The following is a 14,873-nucleotide window of genomic DNA, read 5'->3' as shown; positions in this document are numbered from 1 at the left end:
CCTCCCAGCTCCCCACACTCCAGCCAGCAGAGCATGGCACGGGACATCCCCCCCCCTGCTCCCTCCATGCCCACCCTACCACTACCTGTCTGCACCCCTTCTCATCCATCCACATGCCCCCCCCCACAATGTGCCCAACCCCATCCCATCTCCCTCATCCCACCCCGTCTCCGTCCGTGCTGCCCCACAGCGCTGCAGCCCACTGCTGCTCACCGGGATCCTCACAGGACCTCCCACCCGGACTCCCTGACCCCCTCTGGACCCCCCCCATCCGTCCGCGACAAAGCAGTCAGGATGCACTTTCCAAACCGCTGCGGCCCCACAGACTTAGACAAACGGACAGTTTCTTGTTTCCACAGGGCAAAGGCCACACTCTGCCTGCGGCCCTCGAGACTCCCCCATCGGCCTCTGCGCCCCCCCCCCCCACCCAGTGCCCCCACCCCACCCCGTGAGCTCACCAAACCGGAGTCCAGCTGACCTCTCTAGGTTCACCACGGACACCAGGCCCCCACCCAACCCCAGGGCCCCAGCCCGCCATCTCCCCAGGTACCCTCCTGGGACGCCCACTGCCGGCTGGAGCCCCCACGGCCTTGCGGTACTCACCCGGAGTTAGCGGCCGCTCCACGGCCCCGCCGCGGGGCAGGTGCTCATCCTCGGAGAAGCTGGAGTCCTGGTTGGGCTCGAAGTCCTCCTCAGCAGCCATGCTCTCCATCAACTTGCTCACGGCTCCCCCCTTCCCCCGGTTCTGGGAACAGAGCACAGCAGGCCAATGCCTGAGGACACGCCATCCCAAGCCCTGCTGCTTAGGACCCTCCCTAGACACCCGGGGTCACACGTCCGGCAGCAGGGACACCTGCCATGGGTGCAGCAGGGGACCAGCTGGCCTCAGCCCACAGGCCCAAGGGAGGGCAAACTGGGGCCGCACGTCGGAGGGCCGAGCCCACACGAGCCCAGATACACAGTGGGTCTGAGGATGAACAGCCCGGCCGGGGGCTGGAGGGCGCGGGGGCTGGGCACGCCGAGCTCACCCCATCTGCAGGGGCCCATGAGGACCTCACTCGGGCACAGCAGGCCTTACCTCCTTCTTCACCTCCTTCCCTTTGGCCTTGGCCTTGCTCCTCTTGGCAGCAGCCGGGGAGCCGGTGTGGGGAGCCCGAGCGTCGGGGGGCAGGGCGGGAACACGGGGTGGGGGCAGCGCAGCCCCTGAGCCAGCCTCCTTCCCCTTCTTCTTCTGGGTGAGGAAGCATCACAGGTGCCATCAGAGGCCGCCCGGCCCCGCCACTCACCCTCCAGGGAGAGGAACAAAACACCTCCCCTCCTTCCCGCAAGTGTGTTTGTTCTTAATCCTAATTGTTTTATTACTACTATATGTTACTTACTGTAAAAAGAAAAAAAAAGGGACCCAGGTGCGTATCAGTGTAACTTCCTCTCCAGTGCGGCCCATCAACTCCACAGCACTAATTAGAATCACCAGTGGCTGCCTCGCGCATCCTTCCAGAACCTTCCACCAGCTCGTACAACCACGTAAACACACGGGCTATGCAGACACATCTGCACACACATGGTGTTCTTCTTTTTTTAAACACAGAAGGGAATTTACCAAAAGTCCTGCCTTACAACTCCTCCTCCCCAAAGTTTGTCTGATAAACTCGGAGACTGAGTCACGTCAGCCGCTGCTCATGTGCAGCTGTGCGCGTGTGCGTGTGTGTACGTGTGTGTTGGGGGGGGAGGGGTGCAGGTCATTTAACACCGCAGCGATGGATGCACAGGGGTCTCCACTTCCAAGTGATGCCACAAAAACAGGACAATACCGGGGAGTTCCACAGGCATGTGCCAGAAGGAGCAGGCAAAACCCTTCCAACTGCCTCTGGGGCACCCCAGCAGTGAGGGGAGAGCCACATCCAACACACTCCAAGCCCCCCAGGGATGGGGGAGCAGGATGGGCCGCCCCTCTGCCCCCCACCGCCCCTGCCCACGGTGTGGAAACCGGTCTCAGAGCACCGAGAGCACACCCGCCGGCTTCGGGCATCAGGCACCAGCACCCGGCTGTCCCGGGACCTTAGAAACACTGGCGCATCACAGATCCAGTTACAAGCTTTTTGGCCAGGGGCGGCGGCAGAAAGACAATGTGGGGGTACTTGGTTCTAGAAGCCAGCTCAGGCTAAGGGTCTGCACGACCCAGGGGAGATGGGCAGGTGGCAGGATCGGGCGTGGTAGGGGGTCACCTTATGCTTTTTAAAAGATACATTCCTGAAACTACCAACCAAGATCACGGACCAGAGGATGTGGGAAATGAAGAAACATAAAGAGAGAATCCCGAGCGCATACTAAAAAGACCGCTGCGGACGTCATGGCTTCCCAACCGACAAGTGACATCCAAAGTACATGGCATCCTAAGGGACAGAGCAGACGACGGTACGGGGACAGAAGGTATTCAGTGTGGCTCCCCACTTGCGGGGAGACGAGACAGAATTACATTTTCTCGTTTCGGATGCACGCCTACATCCTGTTCACATTTCTGAAATCGGAAGGCATCCTGGGGGTCGAAGGACCGTCTGTAATGTGGTTCTGTTGACTTTTCCCCCAAACATCTGTTGTAAGTAGCTCACCCTGAGGTGACCGTCTCTGCAGCTGTGCGTGCAGGGGCGGGCGGGGACAGCAAGACAGGCTCTAGGTGGACTTGTACTTCCTTCCTTTCCTGCAACCTCCACACCCCTGTTCTAATCAACACTGACAACGGTTTCTTTCCCGCTGGCTAGAAAGCCCCTTTCTGGGAAACTTTTTTTTTTTTTTTTTTAAGAAAGAAAAGAACTCCTGGGGTGCTGGGGTGACCGGTCAGTTGAACATCGGACTCTTGGTTTGGGCTCAGGTTGTGATCTCAGGGTCCTGAGTTCGAGCCCCAGGTCGGGCTCTGTGCTCAGCAGGGAGTCTGCCTGGGATTCTCTCTCTGCCCCAACCCCGCAAAATAAATAAATAAAAATGCTTTTAAGAAGGGTAAAATAAGGGGTGCCTGGGTGGCTCAGTGGGTTAAGCCTCTGCCTTCAGCCCAGTTCATGATCTCAGGGTTCTGGGATAGAGCCCCACATCAGGCTTTCTGCTCAGCAGGGAGCCTGCTTCCTCCTCTCTCTCTCGGCCTGCTGCTCTGCCTACTTGTGATCTCTCTCCCTCTGTCAAATAAATAAATAAAATCTTTTAAAAAAAAGAAAAGAAGGGTAAAATAAGGCTGATGGCAAACAGGAATGTACAAGTCTCAGAAGGATATGGAAGTATATCTCCCAAAACTACGAGCACTGGCTGGTCCTGGGGGGGATTCCACGGGCATCTCCGTCCTCCTTCGGTCAACAGTTTGCCTGCTCTGTTCCAGGCCTTCACTGTGCTGTCAGAAGGCTGGGCTCAGTGAGCCCCTGCGCTCCTCCCCAACACAGGGTGCCGTGTCCTGGCCAAGGGCCCAGGGGCCAGTGTGGCCTAGAGGGTATTCAAAGCTCAGCCTGGATGATCATAAGCAGCCATGACCTTGGCAGGGAGCAAGGCCACCTGTGAAGTCCAGTTAATAACGCGTAACCTGTTTCACAGGGTCTCGTGATAGGGGACATGGGAAGAAATACATTCTTGGTCTCTGCCCCTGGCTCCTGATCCAGGGCTCCTAAGCCCCTTGGGACGTCCCGGATCATCGGAGCACCTTTTGTACTGATGAGGCAACTGTGGGTTAGCCCCCAGCTAGCCTTGGGATGGGTGCCACTTCCCAGCAACACCAAGCCAGGTGGAGAAGCCAGGAACTCTGAGCTCGACCCCCACCCCCCACATCCTCTGGGGAGGGGAGAGGATCCAGAGACTGAGTTAAAAATCCTGCCAAAGTGAAGAAGTCCCCAAAAAACCCTACGCAAGGGGTTCAGGGAGCTTCTGGGTTGGGAGCACCTGCAGAGGGCAGGAAGCGCCACGTCCTCCACCGCCCTGAACCTCTCTTCCATCTGTGGCTGCACTGTATGCTTCCTGATCAACTGTCACAGTAAGGAAAGCGCCCCCCGGGTTCTGGGCATTGCTCTGGGGAATCATTGACCCTGAGCCGTGGGTCCGGGGAACCCCCGCTACATGGCCAGTGTGGCCGCCAGAAGCTCGGGGCCAAGCTGAAGCCCGGGACTGGCGTGAGAAGAGGGGCTGGGCTGGGCGGCAGTCCTGTGGGACGCATCCCTCCGCCAACTCCAGGGAGTCAGTGCTAGAAGGGTCGTGAGCAGACAGCACAGTTTCCCTTTGCCAGTAAAGGACGTATGAAGTGGTAAAGGGGTGAGAGGCCACCTGGGCCCTACGGCTGACCACCTAGTGAGACCACCACTAGCATTCTGTAGTATCCAGCACCTTCCCTCCAAGGTCTGGGGAAGGCTGACGGGGCTTCAGCCGTGGACAGACAGGTGAGCACAATCACCACCAAGGACCTGAGAACACGGCACCTGCCTCACTGGCCCGTTACAGGAAATCAGTGCCGAATCTCATCCCTCAACACCACATCCTGTAGAATGTCACCGTTATCCGAGAGATCACCCTCCATCAGGGTCGGGGATGGGGAGGCCGGAGTCAGAGGCCACTGCTGAGCTGCCAGCTGCTAGGCCTGAACGCAACCACACCAACGGCTGTGGGGAGACAGCGGGCCAGGAGCTTCCTAGCAGCCTGCGCAAGGACGGGAGCAGTACACCTGGTCCTAGAGAGCTCAGAAAGCAAGCATCCTCCAGCTGGGGAGCCCAGGCAGACAATTCAGGAAGAATCCCGCAGGTGGTTGGGGGGAGCCATGCGCCACAGGAGGATCGACAAGAGTCAGACTCTGTCCGCGGCACAATCAGCCATGTAGCACAGGACCGTGACCGCAGAGACCCTGACCTATGGTTCAAGCTCCTCACTGGGGTGACAGCACTTACTCCGACCTGGAGACGGGCACCCGTACCACAGCCCTTGCTGGAGAAGCACGCCGAGTGCCTACCTATCACAAGTGGGGGGTGGGGGGCTCAGCAGTGCTCTCCTTTGGGGTCCCTGCACCTCGCTCCCACAGGAGGGTGTTCCCCTGAGACGGGAGGGGAGGGAGCCCCTGTAAGGGAGGGGTGAGGCCAGGTCCCTTCCTGCCACACCCCACCCCCAGACCCTGCACCGAGCACCTACCTTCCTGGGGTCCTTCCTGTCCTTGGCACGGCTGGTGTCCTTGCGAGGGCTCAGCGGGCCACCCTTGCCGCAGCGGCTGGGCTTGGTGGCAGCTGGGGCGGCACTGCTGGGGGCTGGGGCGGCGGCCGAGGCGTCATGCAGGAAGATGCGCTCGCTCCGCCGCCGTGTCCACAGGTCGTCATCGCTGGCCTCGGGCCCCGCCTCAAAGCCGGGCTCCTTGGCGCCCCGCAGCTTGCGGGTCTTGCGCCCCTTCTCTGCCGCCAGCTTGGTCTTGTCGGGGCTGGTGGGACCAGGGCCCCGGGCGCTAGGTGCAGGGGAGGCCAGGGAGGGCCCGGGCTCCCCTAGTCCCTTCTTGGGCCGCAGCAGCCCGGTAGGCGACCGCTTCCGCACCTTGACCTCACTCTCCGAGTCCGTGTACTCGAATTCCGTGCCTGCATGCGGGACGAGGGCAGCGGCTGTGGACAGGGGCTCCCGGCACCCCCATTTCCCACCCACCCAGACGCCCTGGCTGCCAGCAGAAGGCCACGGTCCCACCCTCCTCCAAGGGAGGCTTCTCATTTCCAGGAGGAGAACCTGAGGCCCAGAGGAGGAGGGGGAGGACTCATGGGGCCACACGCCTCCGAGCAGCAGGCCCTGCTGGCCCCACTGCTGTCCCAAACTGCCCGCTCCCCCCACCGTGGCTGCCCAGACTCTGCTCCCTCCTCATCCCCCCGCACCAACCCCCATAAGAATATCATCAGGGACCCTGAAGATTCCTGCTTGGCCCCACATGAGCTTCTCCTCTGCCTCCTATATGCCCCGTGGGAATCCCAGAAGCCAGGGCAGGCCAGAGAGGGCCTGACACCCGCAAGGAAGCAGCTGGAAAGCCCACATGAAATCCCCGAGCCCCATGGGGCCTCTCTCCGCTTCCTGGAGCCGCTTCTCAGAGATGGGAGGTCCCTGGCACCCACTCCCTTTTAGAGGACAGGCCCTGCCAGAACTCGTGCAGCCCTGGGGCCCGGCCCCCTCCTGTCACACCTGAGGCTCAGCCCTTCCCACAGACAAGGGGCAGGGCTCAATCCAGGCCTGGAGCTGCTGGGCTCCTTTACACACAAACTTCTCCCGATGCCCCGCTGTTCTCCAGCCCTTCAAACCTGCACCTGAGCTACTGCTGGGCCCTGGAGCACCATGTCTCTCCAGGCCTCTACTTGGACACCTGCAGCCTCCTATCTGAGAAGGTCCACTTGGCACCCTGGGGAGTCCTCTGTCCACACTTCATCGACACAGGCGCACAGCCCACTGTTGGGTTCTCACCCTTATCTGTCTATCCAATCCTGCTCGGCCCCACAGAAACAGATCCCTAATTTCACTACCCCAGGCCTACTGACCCCGGGGCAGCTGGTAGCCTGTCCTCCAGGGCTCCTCTGGGAGGCCCAGCCCCATCACCCAACAGAGGCAGCCAGGGCAGTGGGCTGGGCTGGGAGGGGACACTCCGTGGGAGGGAGCCACTGGCAAAGCTTACCGATGCCACTAATTAATCTTTTGTTAACAAACTTCCCACTGCACAGGGAGGCAGCTGGGGGCTTTCATGGCTGATTAGGGGTGCAGGCCATAAAACGCAGGCTGGATTTCTGCTGTTGGGTGTAACGGAATGAGGCCCTGCCTGATGGCAGCCTCCGACAGAACACCATCAGAAAACCTAGACCCCATCCAACACTGCAGGGGCGTCACCTAGGGCGCGGGACTGCCGGGCGGACAGGGCAGTGATGGACAGTGGACACGTGCTTGGAAGAGGGAAGCGGGACTGCATGAGTAAGGTTGGAGGTTAAATACTTGACGAGGCCAGTGGGGCAGCAAGAACGGTGCGTGGGGGGGGCGTGTTCTCTGGAGGGCCCTGGGGTGGGGAAAGGCAAGAAGCCCAGAGAGCAGGAGCATGTGCCCAGGCCTCAAGGCCGCATGGTGACACAGCAGGGAGTTGAGTCCGTGCCCTTGACCTCCACCCAGCGTACTGTGCTCCTGCCCCCTCCCCAAGAAATAAGGCGGTAAAGGAAGAACAGACCCGACAAAGCACTAGAGATATAAAACAGAAGGGTAAGACAAAAGAGACTAAAAGTCAAATGATGGAAAGGATATAAACCACACTAACAGCAACTGAAAAAGAGCTGAACGAGCTCCACTAAGTATCAGACAAAATTGACCTTACAATAAAAATCGTTAGAGGAGGACATATTTAAATGATTAAATGGTCAGTCCCTTAGGAAGATACAATTTATAAACAGAGATGAACGTAATCGGGAAGCATACAAAAAAAAAAGATTATACTCATGACCAAGTGAAATTTATTCCAGGAACAGAAGGTTGGTTCGACATATAAGAAAATCAATGTAATGTACCATATTAATTAAGGACAAAAAAAACACACAAACAACCTCAACAGACACAGAAGTAACAGACAAAACCCAACACTCTTTCAAGATAAAATCACTCAAACCAGGAACAGAAGGAAATGTTCTCAACCTGATAAAGACGTCCACAAAAATTCACTGCTAACATGACGCTTAATGGTCAAAGAATGAATGTTCTTCCTCTACGATTAGAAGACAAAGATACCTGTTCTTCCCACTTCTATTCGACATTATACGGAAGATTCTAGCCTAGGCAATTAGGTTAGAAAAAGAAATAAGGGGCGCCTGGGTGGCTCAGTGGGTTAAAGCCTCTGCCTTTGGCTCAGGACATGATCCCAGGTCCTGGGATCGAGCCCCGCATCGGGCTCTCTGCTCAGCAGAGAGTCTGCTTCCTCCTATCTCTCTCTGCCTACTTGTGATCTCTGTCTGTCAAATAAATAAATAAAATCTTTAAAAAAAAAAAAAAAGAAAGAAAGAAAGAAAAGGTATACACATCTGAAAGCAAAAAATAAAACTATCTCTATTTGCAGATGACATGATCTTATATTATAGAAACTACTACTAAAAACCTACTAGAACAAATGAGTTCAGCAAGGTTGCAGGATACAAGATCGATATGCAAAAATTACTTGTATTTCTATACACTAGCAATGAACACTGCGAAGATGAATTCGATTTACAACAGCATCAAAAAATACTCACAAATTAAAATAAGTGCAAGACTTGTACAGTAAAAACTACAAAACACTGCTGAAAAAAAATTAAGCACATAAGTAGATGGAAAGACATCTCATGTTCATGGATCAAAAAATTTACACTGTTAAGATGCCAGTACTCCCCAATATGACCTATTGATTTAACACAATTCCTATTCATAATCCCAGTGGGCTTTTTTGCAGGAATTCACAAGCTAATTGTAAAATTCATATGGAATGCAAGGGTCTCTGAGGCAGAAAGATAGTCTTGAAAAAGAACGAGTATGGAAGACTCATATTTCCCAATCGCAAAGCCTCCTACAAAGATTCCTGTGGTAATCTAGACTGTGCTGCTGGTCTAAGAACAGACGTCTACACTGATGGACTAGAACAGAGGGTCTAGAAATGATCCTTCATATTTATGCTCTGTCGATCTTCCTTCCACAAGGGCACCAAGGCCATTCACTGGGGAAAGAACGGACTTCTCAACACAAGGATATGGGGACAACGCTGTCCACAGGCAAAAGGCCCTCCATCCCTCCATACACAAAAATTAACTCAAAATGGATCACAGCCCGAAATGTAAGTCACAAACCATAATCTTAGGAGCAAACAGGACTGGATCTTGGCCTTGGGTTGGGCAATCCTTTTTTTTTTTTTTTTTAAGACGCAAACGCCAGAAGTACAAGTGATAGCTTTGGACGTCATCAAAATTTAAAACTGTAGACAACTTACAGAATGGGAGAAAAAATACTTGCAAAACCATGTTTCTAATTAGAGCGTTATAGGTAAATATACAAAGAACTCTTACTCAATGACAAGGTGACAACCCAATTAAGAAGTCAGTCAAGGGTTTAAATAGGCATTTCTCCACATACAAAGGGCTGCTAAGCATAAGAAAGGGTCCTCCTATCACCAGGAGAAATCCAAAACCACAATGAAAGATCACAGCACAGCCACTAGAATGGCTTCCTCCCCAAGAAATAAGGCATCACCAAAAAGACACATAATAACAGGTATTGGGGAGGAACTAGGGAGGAAATGGGAACCCTCACAGAGTGCTGGGGGAAATATAAGTGGTACAGCCACTTTGGAAAAGTTTGGCATTTCCTCAAAAGGTTAAATACCAAGTTACCAAATGACCCAGCAAGTGCACCCTTAGATCTGTAGCCACAACTGAACACACGTCCACACAAAAACATATACACCAATGTTCCCAGCTGCATTATTCATGACAGCCCAAAAAAGGAAACAAAACCCATTAAGTAGGTAAACCAAATGTGGTACATTCATAAAATGCAGTATTATCCAGCCATAAGGTCTGAAGTCACACAAGAAGAAACAATCTGAGTAGACCTTTATCTATTAAAGCAATTGAACCAATAATTAATAACCTTTAAAACAGAAAATGCCATGCCCAGATGAGGTCACTGTTGAATTTAACCAAACATTTAAGGAAGAAATTAAGCCATCTCTCTACAATCTCTTCCAGAGGATAGAAGCAGAGGGAATATTTCCCAACTCATTCTAGGAGGCCAGAATTACTCTAATACCAGAAGTTTTAAACCAGAAGACGACAATACAAGAAAACTACAGACCAGTATCTCTCATGAACATAAATGCAAAAAATACTCAACAAAATATTAGCAAGTCAAATCCAACAATGTACGAAAAAAATTATACACCACAACTAAGTGAGATTTATTGTTCAACATCCAAAAATCAATTACTATAATCCATTACATCAACAGCCCAAAGAAGAAAAAAATCTCATCATATTAATAGAAAGCATTTGACAAAATCCAACCCAAATTCATAATAAAAACTCTCACTAAACCAGGAATAGAACAGAACTTCCTGAACTTGGTAAAGAAGAACCATAAAAACCCTCCATCATACTTATTGAGGAAAAACTAGAGGATTTCCCACTGAGATCAGGAACAAGGCAAGGATGTCCTTGTTTTCAGTATCAAGACAGTTTTCAGTATCATACTGCAAGTCCTAGCTAATGGAATAAGACAAGGGAAAAAAAGTATATTGACAGGGAAGGAAGATGGAAAACTGTCTGTGTTCACAGACAACATAAGAGTCTATGTAGAAAACCTCACACAGTCAACCAAAAAAATCTCCTGGATCTGATAAGCCATTACAGCAAGGTCGCATTTTACAACCTTCATATATAAAAAGTCGCTCACTTTCCTACATACTAGAAATTAATAAGTCGAATTTGGAATTTAAAACACGATACTGTTTGCACTAGCACTCCCCAAAATGAAATACTTAGGTTAAATCTAACAAAATATGCACAAGATCTATGGGATGAAAACTACAAAACCCTGATGAAAAATCATTTCCATGCTCAAGGAGAGGAAGATCTGATATTGTCAAAATGTTCATTCTTCCCAATTTGGGCTATGGATTCAATACAATTCCTCACAACATCCCAGAAGTGAATACCAAGACACTAATGTCAAAGTTTACATGGAGACTCAAGACACCCAGAATGGCCAGCTCAAGATGGAAGAACAACAAAGTCTGAAGACTGGAAGTACCCAGCTGCGAGGCTTACTATAAAGCTACAGTGATCATGACAACGAGTTATCGAGTTATCAGCCAAAGACAAGACAACCAGATCAATGGAACAGAAGAGAGCCCAAAAATGGACTCCCATTAATATAGTCAAATAATCCTTCACAAGGGAGTAAAGGCAATACAATGGAGAAAAGGATAGGTCTTTTCAACAAATGGTATTGGAACCAGTGGAGATTCACAGGCAAAAAAAAAGAATGTAACAAATCTTACACCCTTTACAAATTATCTCAAAATGAAAAAAAAAAAATTAACTCAAAATGAAAAAAAAATTAACTCAAAACGGATCACAGGCCTAAAGTTAACATGCAAAATTCAAAATCTCCTCGAAGATAATGTAGGAGAAATTTAGATGACCTTGAGTCTGGCAGTGAACCCTTAGATATACCACCACCAAAGGACCAATCCACAGAAGCTGGACTTCCTAAAATTTTACATTTCTGCTCTGTGAAAGACACTATAAAGAGAATGAAAAGACAAGCCACAGCCTAGAAGAAAACACTTGCAAAAGTGTGTGCAAAAGACACACCCGATAAAGGACTGTTTTCCAAAACCAGATAAAGAACTCTTAAAATCCAGCATTAAGAAAACAACCCAATTTTAAAAAGTGGGTCAAAAATCCTAACAGACATGTCACCGCAAGTTACACAGATGGCAAATAAGCAAACGAAAAGATGTCCCACGTCATGTTACTAGGGAGAGGCAAATTCAAACAAGATACCACCACACAGGGGCACCTGGGTGGCTCAGTGGGTTAGGCCTCTGCCTTCAGCTCAGGTCATGATCTCAGGGTCCTGGGATTGAGCCCCACATCGGGCTCTCTGCTCAGCGGGGAGCCTGCTTCCCCCCGCCCCTGCCTGCCTCTCTGCCTACTTGTGCTCTCTCTCTCTCTGTGTCAAATAAATAAATAAAATCTTAAAAAAGAAAAAAAAAGAATGCAAAGATGGGGCGGCCACTTTGTAACAAAAGACATTACAGCAATTTCTTACAAAACCAAAAGGACTTCTACCATGTGATCCAGCAGTCACACTCCTTGGTATTTACCCAAAGGAGCTGAAAACATACATCCACATGCAAAAACACTGTGTACAGATGTTTATAGCAGCTTTGGTCAAAACTGCCAAACTCGGATGTCACCAAGATGTCCCAGACGCCTTTGAGTAGGTGAAGGAATAAACAAACTGTGGCCCATCCAGACAATGCGATATGATTCAGAGCTAAAAAGAAACAAGCTAACAAGTCACGAAAGACATGCAGAAACTTCTTAATGCATATGATTAATTGAAAGAAGCCAATCTGAAAAGCCCCCCGGCTGTATGATTCCAACGACATGACATTCTGGAGAAGGCAAACTACGGAGACAGAGTATCGGTGATTGCCAGGCATGCAGAGAGGAGACAGATGAAGGGGTGGGTACGGTACGGAGGACTTTTAGGCAGTGAAACTACTCTGTATGACAGTACAGGGGTGCCTACATACGTCTGTCCAAACCCACAGATTGTACAACACCAGGAGTGAATCCTAACGTAAACTACGGATTCTGGCTGACAGTGACACGTCTGTGGCCTGTAGGTTCCTCAGTGGTAACAAGTGAAACCACTGGGAGGGATAATGTCGATAATAGGAGAGGCTGTGCATGTGGTAGGGGGGCAGGGGACATAGAGAAATCTCTGTATCTTCCTCTCAATTTTGCAATGAATCTAAAACTCCCCTGGGGCGCCTGGGTGGCTCAGTCTGTTAAGCAGCTGCCTTTGGCTCAGGTCATGATTCCAGGGTCCTGGGATCCAGTCCTGAATCGGACTTCTTGCTCAGTGGGGGGCTTGCTTCTCTCTCTGCCTCCTCTCTCTGCCTTTGCCACTCTGCCTGCTTGTGTGTGCTCTCTCTCTCCCTCTCTCTCTCTCTCTCTCTCTGACAAATAAATAAATAAATAAAATCTTTTAAAAAAAGAAAAAAAAAGGAAAAGGACCCAACTGTTAAGCTGTCTGTAAGAGACTCACTTTAAATATGAAGATGAGGGGCACCTGGGTGGCTCAGTGGGTTAAAGCCACAGCCTTCGGCTCGGGTCTCGATCCCAGGGTCCTGGGATTGGGCCCTGCATCGGGCTCTCCACTCAGCAAGGAACCTGCTTCATCTTCCTCTCTCTCTGCCTGCCTCTCTGCCTATTTGTGATCTCTGTCTGTCAAATAAATAAATAAAATATTTTAAATAAATACATATGAAGATGAAAGTAAGATGACAGTAAATGACCAGGAAAAGATATACCATGCAAATAGGAAGCGGAAGCCTAAGACAGGTGAAGTGACTGTTTACTACCAGATAAAAGGGATTTCGAAACAAAACATATTAAGAGATAGAAAGAATACTTTGTAATGATAAAAAGACCAATTTAACAGGAAAACAGGAAATCATAAATGTATATATGTACCTAATAACAGAGCTTCAAATACAGGAAGCAAACATCTATACAATTAAATTACAAGGAGAAAGAAAATCCTGCAATCACAGGTGGAGGTTTTATACCCATCTGTAAGCAATTGGTAACACTAGACAAAAACCAGCAAAGATTCACAAGATCTTAACACCTCCGATCACACTGCCTTGCCTGATAGAACTGAATGATTTACAGAGCACTGTATATAATGGCATCAGAATACGCACGCTTTTTTTTTTTTTAAGATTTTATTTATTTATTTAACAGAGAGAGAGACAGTGAGAGAGGGAACACAAGCAAGGGGAGTGGGAGAGGGAGAAGCAGGCTTCCCGCTGAGTGGGGAGCCTGATGAGGGACTCAATCCCAGGACCCTGGGATCATGACCTGAGCCAAAGGCAGACACTTAACCACTGAGCCACCCAGGCGCCCCAGAATACACATTCTTTAAGTGCGCATAATACATTTACTATGAAATACCATATGCCCTCAAAGTTTTAGGGTTTTTTTTTTTTAAGATTTTATTTATTTATTTGACAGAGAGAGAGATCACAAGTAGGCAGAGAGAGGGGGAAGCAGGCTCACTGCTGAGCAGAAAGCCTGATGCAGGGCTCGATCCCAGGACCCTGAGATCATGACCTGAGCCAAAGGCAGAGGCTTAACGCACTGAGCCACCCAGGCGCCCCAGAATACACATTCTTTAAGTGTTCATGATATATTTACTATGAAATACCATATGCCCTCAAAGTTTTAGTTTTAAAAGACTGAAATTATAGAGTATTTTCTCTAACCAAGATGGAATGACATTAGAAATCAGTAATATAATAACCAAGTAACCCCCACCAATATTTGGAAAATAATACTTCTAACTCATCACTGAATGAAAAGTAGAAATCACAAGTTAAGAAACGTGTTGAACTGAGATTAATAATGAAAAAAGGATAAGAGACAACACGTGAGACGCAGCTAAAGCAAGCTTCAGAGAGAACTTCTAATGTCTCCACAAGAAAAGAACACCCCAAGCTGATTACCTAAGCCTGCACGTTAAAAAATAGGAAATGGCTGGCAACACACCAGAAGAGAAGGAAATAAAGAAGAGCAGAAATCGGTGAAATTGATAACTTCTAGCCATGCTGATCAAGAAACAGAGCAGAAACAAATTATCTGGTTTGACAATGATAAAGGAGACATCACTACAGACCCCTCAGACTTCAAAGTATAAAAGAGGAACTCTTTGCCAATACAGTCAAGAACCTGGATAAAACGCAGAAGTCTGCGAATTCTAAGATGGCTGACGCATTCAGGGATGAGGACAGGGGCTGTGGACAGGATGATGCTCTCTGGGTAGCCACAAGCCTAATGGGGAAGGGGTCAGACAGGTGGCACGTGACCACAGGACATCACGGAACCAGTCAGAGGTTCTCAGCAGGGGAAGTGGTCTGATCAAGTTTGAGCTTTAAGAGCCCTCCAACTGCTTATGTATGAAAAATACTCAAGAGGAGTAAGCAGAAGGGAAGCCAGCGCCACTGCCCAGAAGAGCCAGGCCCAAATCCCCCAGGGAACAATGGCAGGACATGGTGGGGATGAAAGGGAGGGAGAAGCAAGAGCTGAAAGAGGCAAGGTCAGGGCCTG

At 50.1% G+C, this 14,873-nt stretch overlaps 1 protein-coding gene across 3 annotated transcripts in view; it reads right to left on the bottom strand.

The window, feature by feature from the left end:
• TNRC18 (trinucleotide repeat containing 18) overlaps positions 1 to 14,873 on the bottom strand; it is an 85,373-nt gene that overhangs the window by 10,330 nt on the left and 60,170 nt on the right. For all 3 annotated transcript variants that reach the window (XM_047713171.1, XM_047713173.1, XM_047713172.1), the window contains 3 exons: positions 5,146 to 5,576; positions 1,079 to 1,231; positions 604 to 745 (listed from right to left, as the gene is read on the bottom strand). In XM_047713171.1, the coding sequence (XP_047569127.1) occupies positions 604 to 745; positions 1,079 to 1,231; positions 5,146 to 5,576 (726 nt within the window). The remainder of the gene's footprint in view (positions 1 to 603; positions 746 to 1,078; positions 1,232 to 5,145; positions 5,577 to 14,873) is intronic.

This window comes from Lutra lutra, chromosome 18, assembly GCF_902655055.1.
Source record: "Lutra lutra chromosome 18, mLutLut1.2, whole genome shotgun sequence".
NCBI classification, from domain to species: Eukaryota; Metazoa; Chordata; class Mammalia; order Carnivora; family Mustelidae; genus Lutra; species Lutra lutra.
The sequence above is the reverse complement of the archived record's forward strand: the minus strand, read 5'-3'. Positions and strand labels throughout refer to the sequence as shown.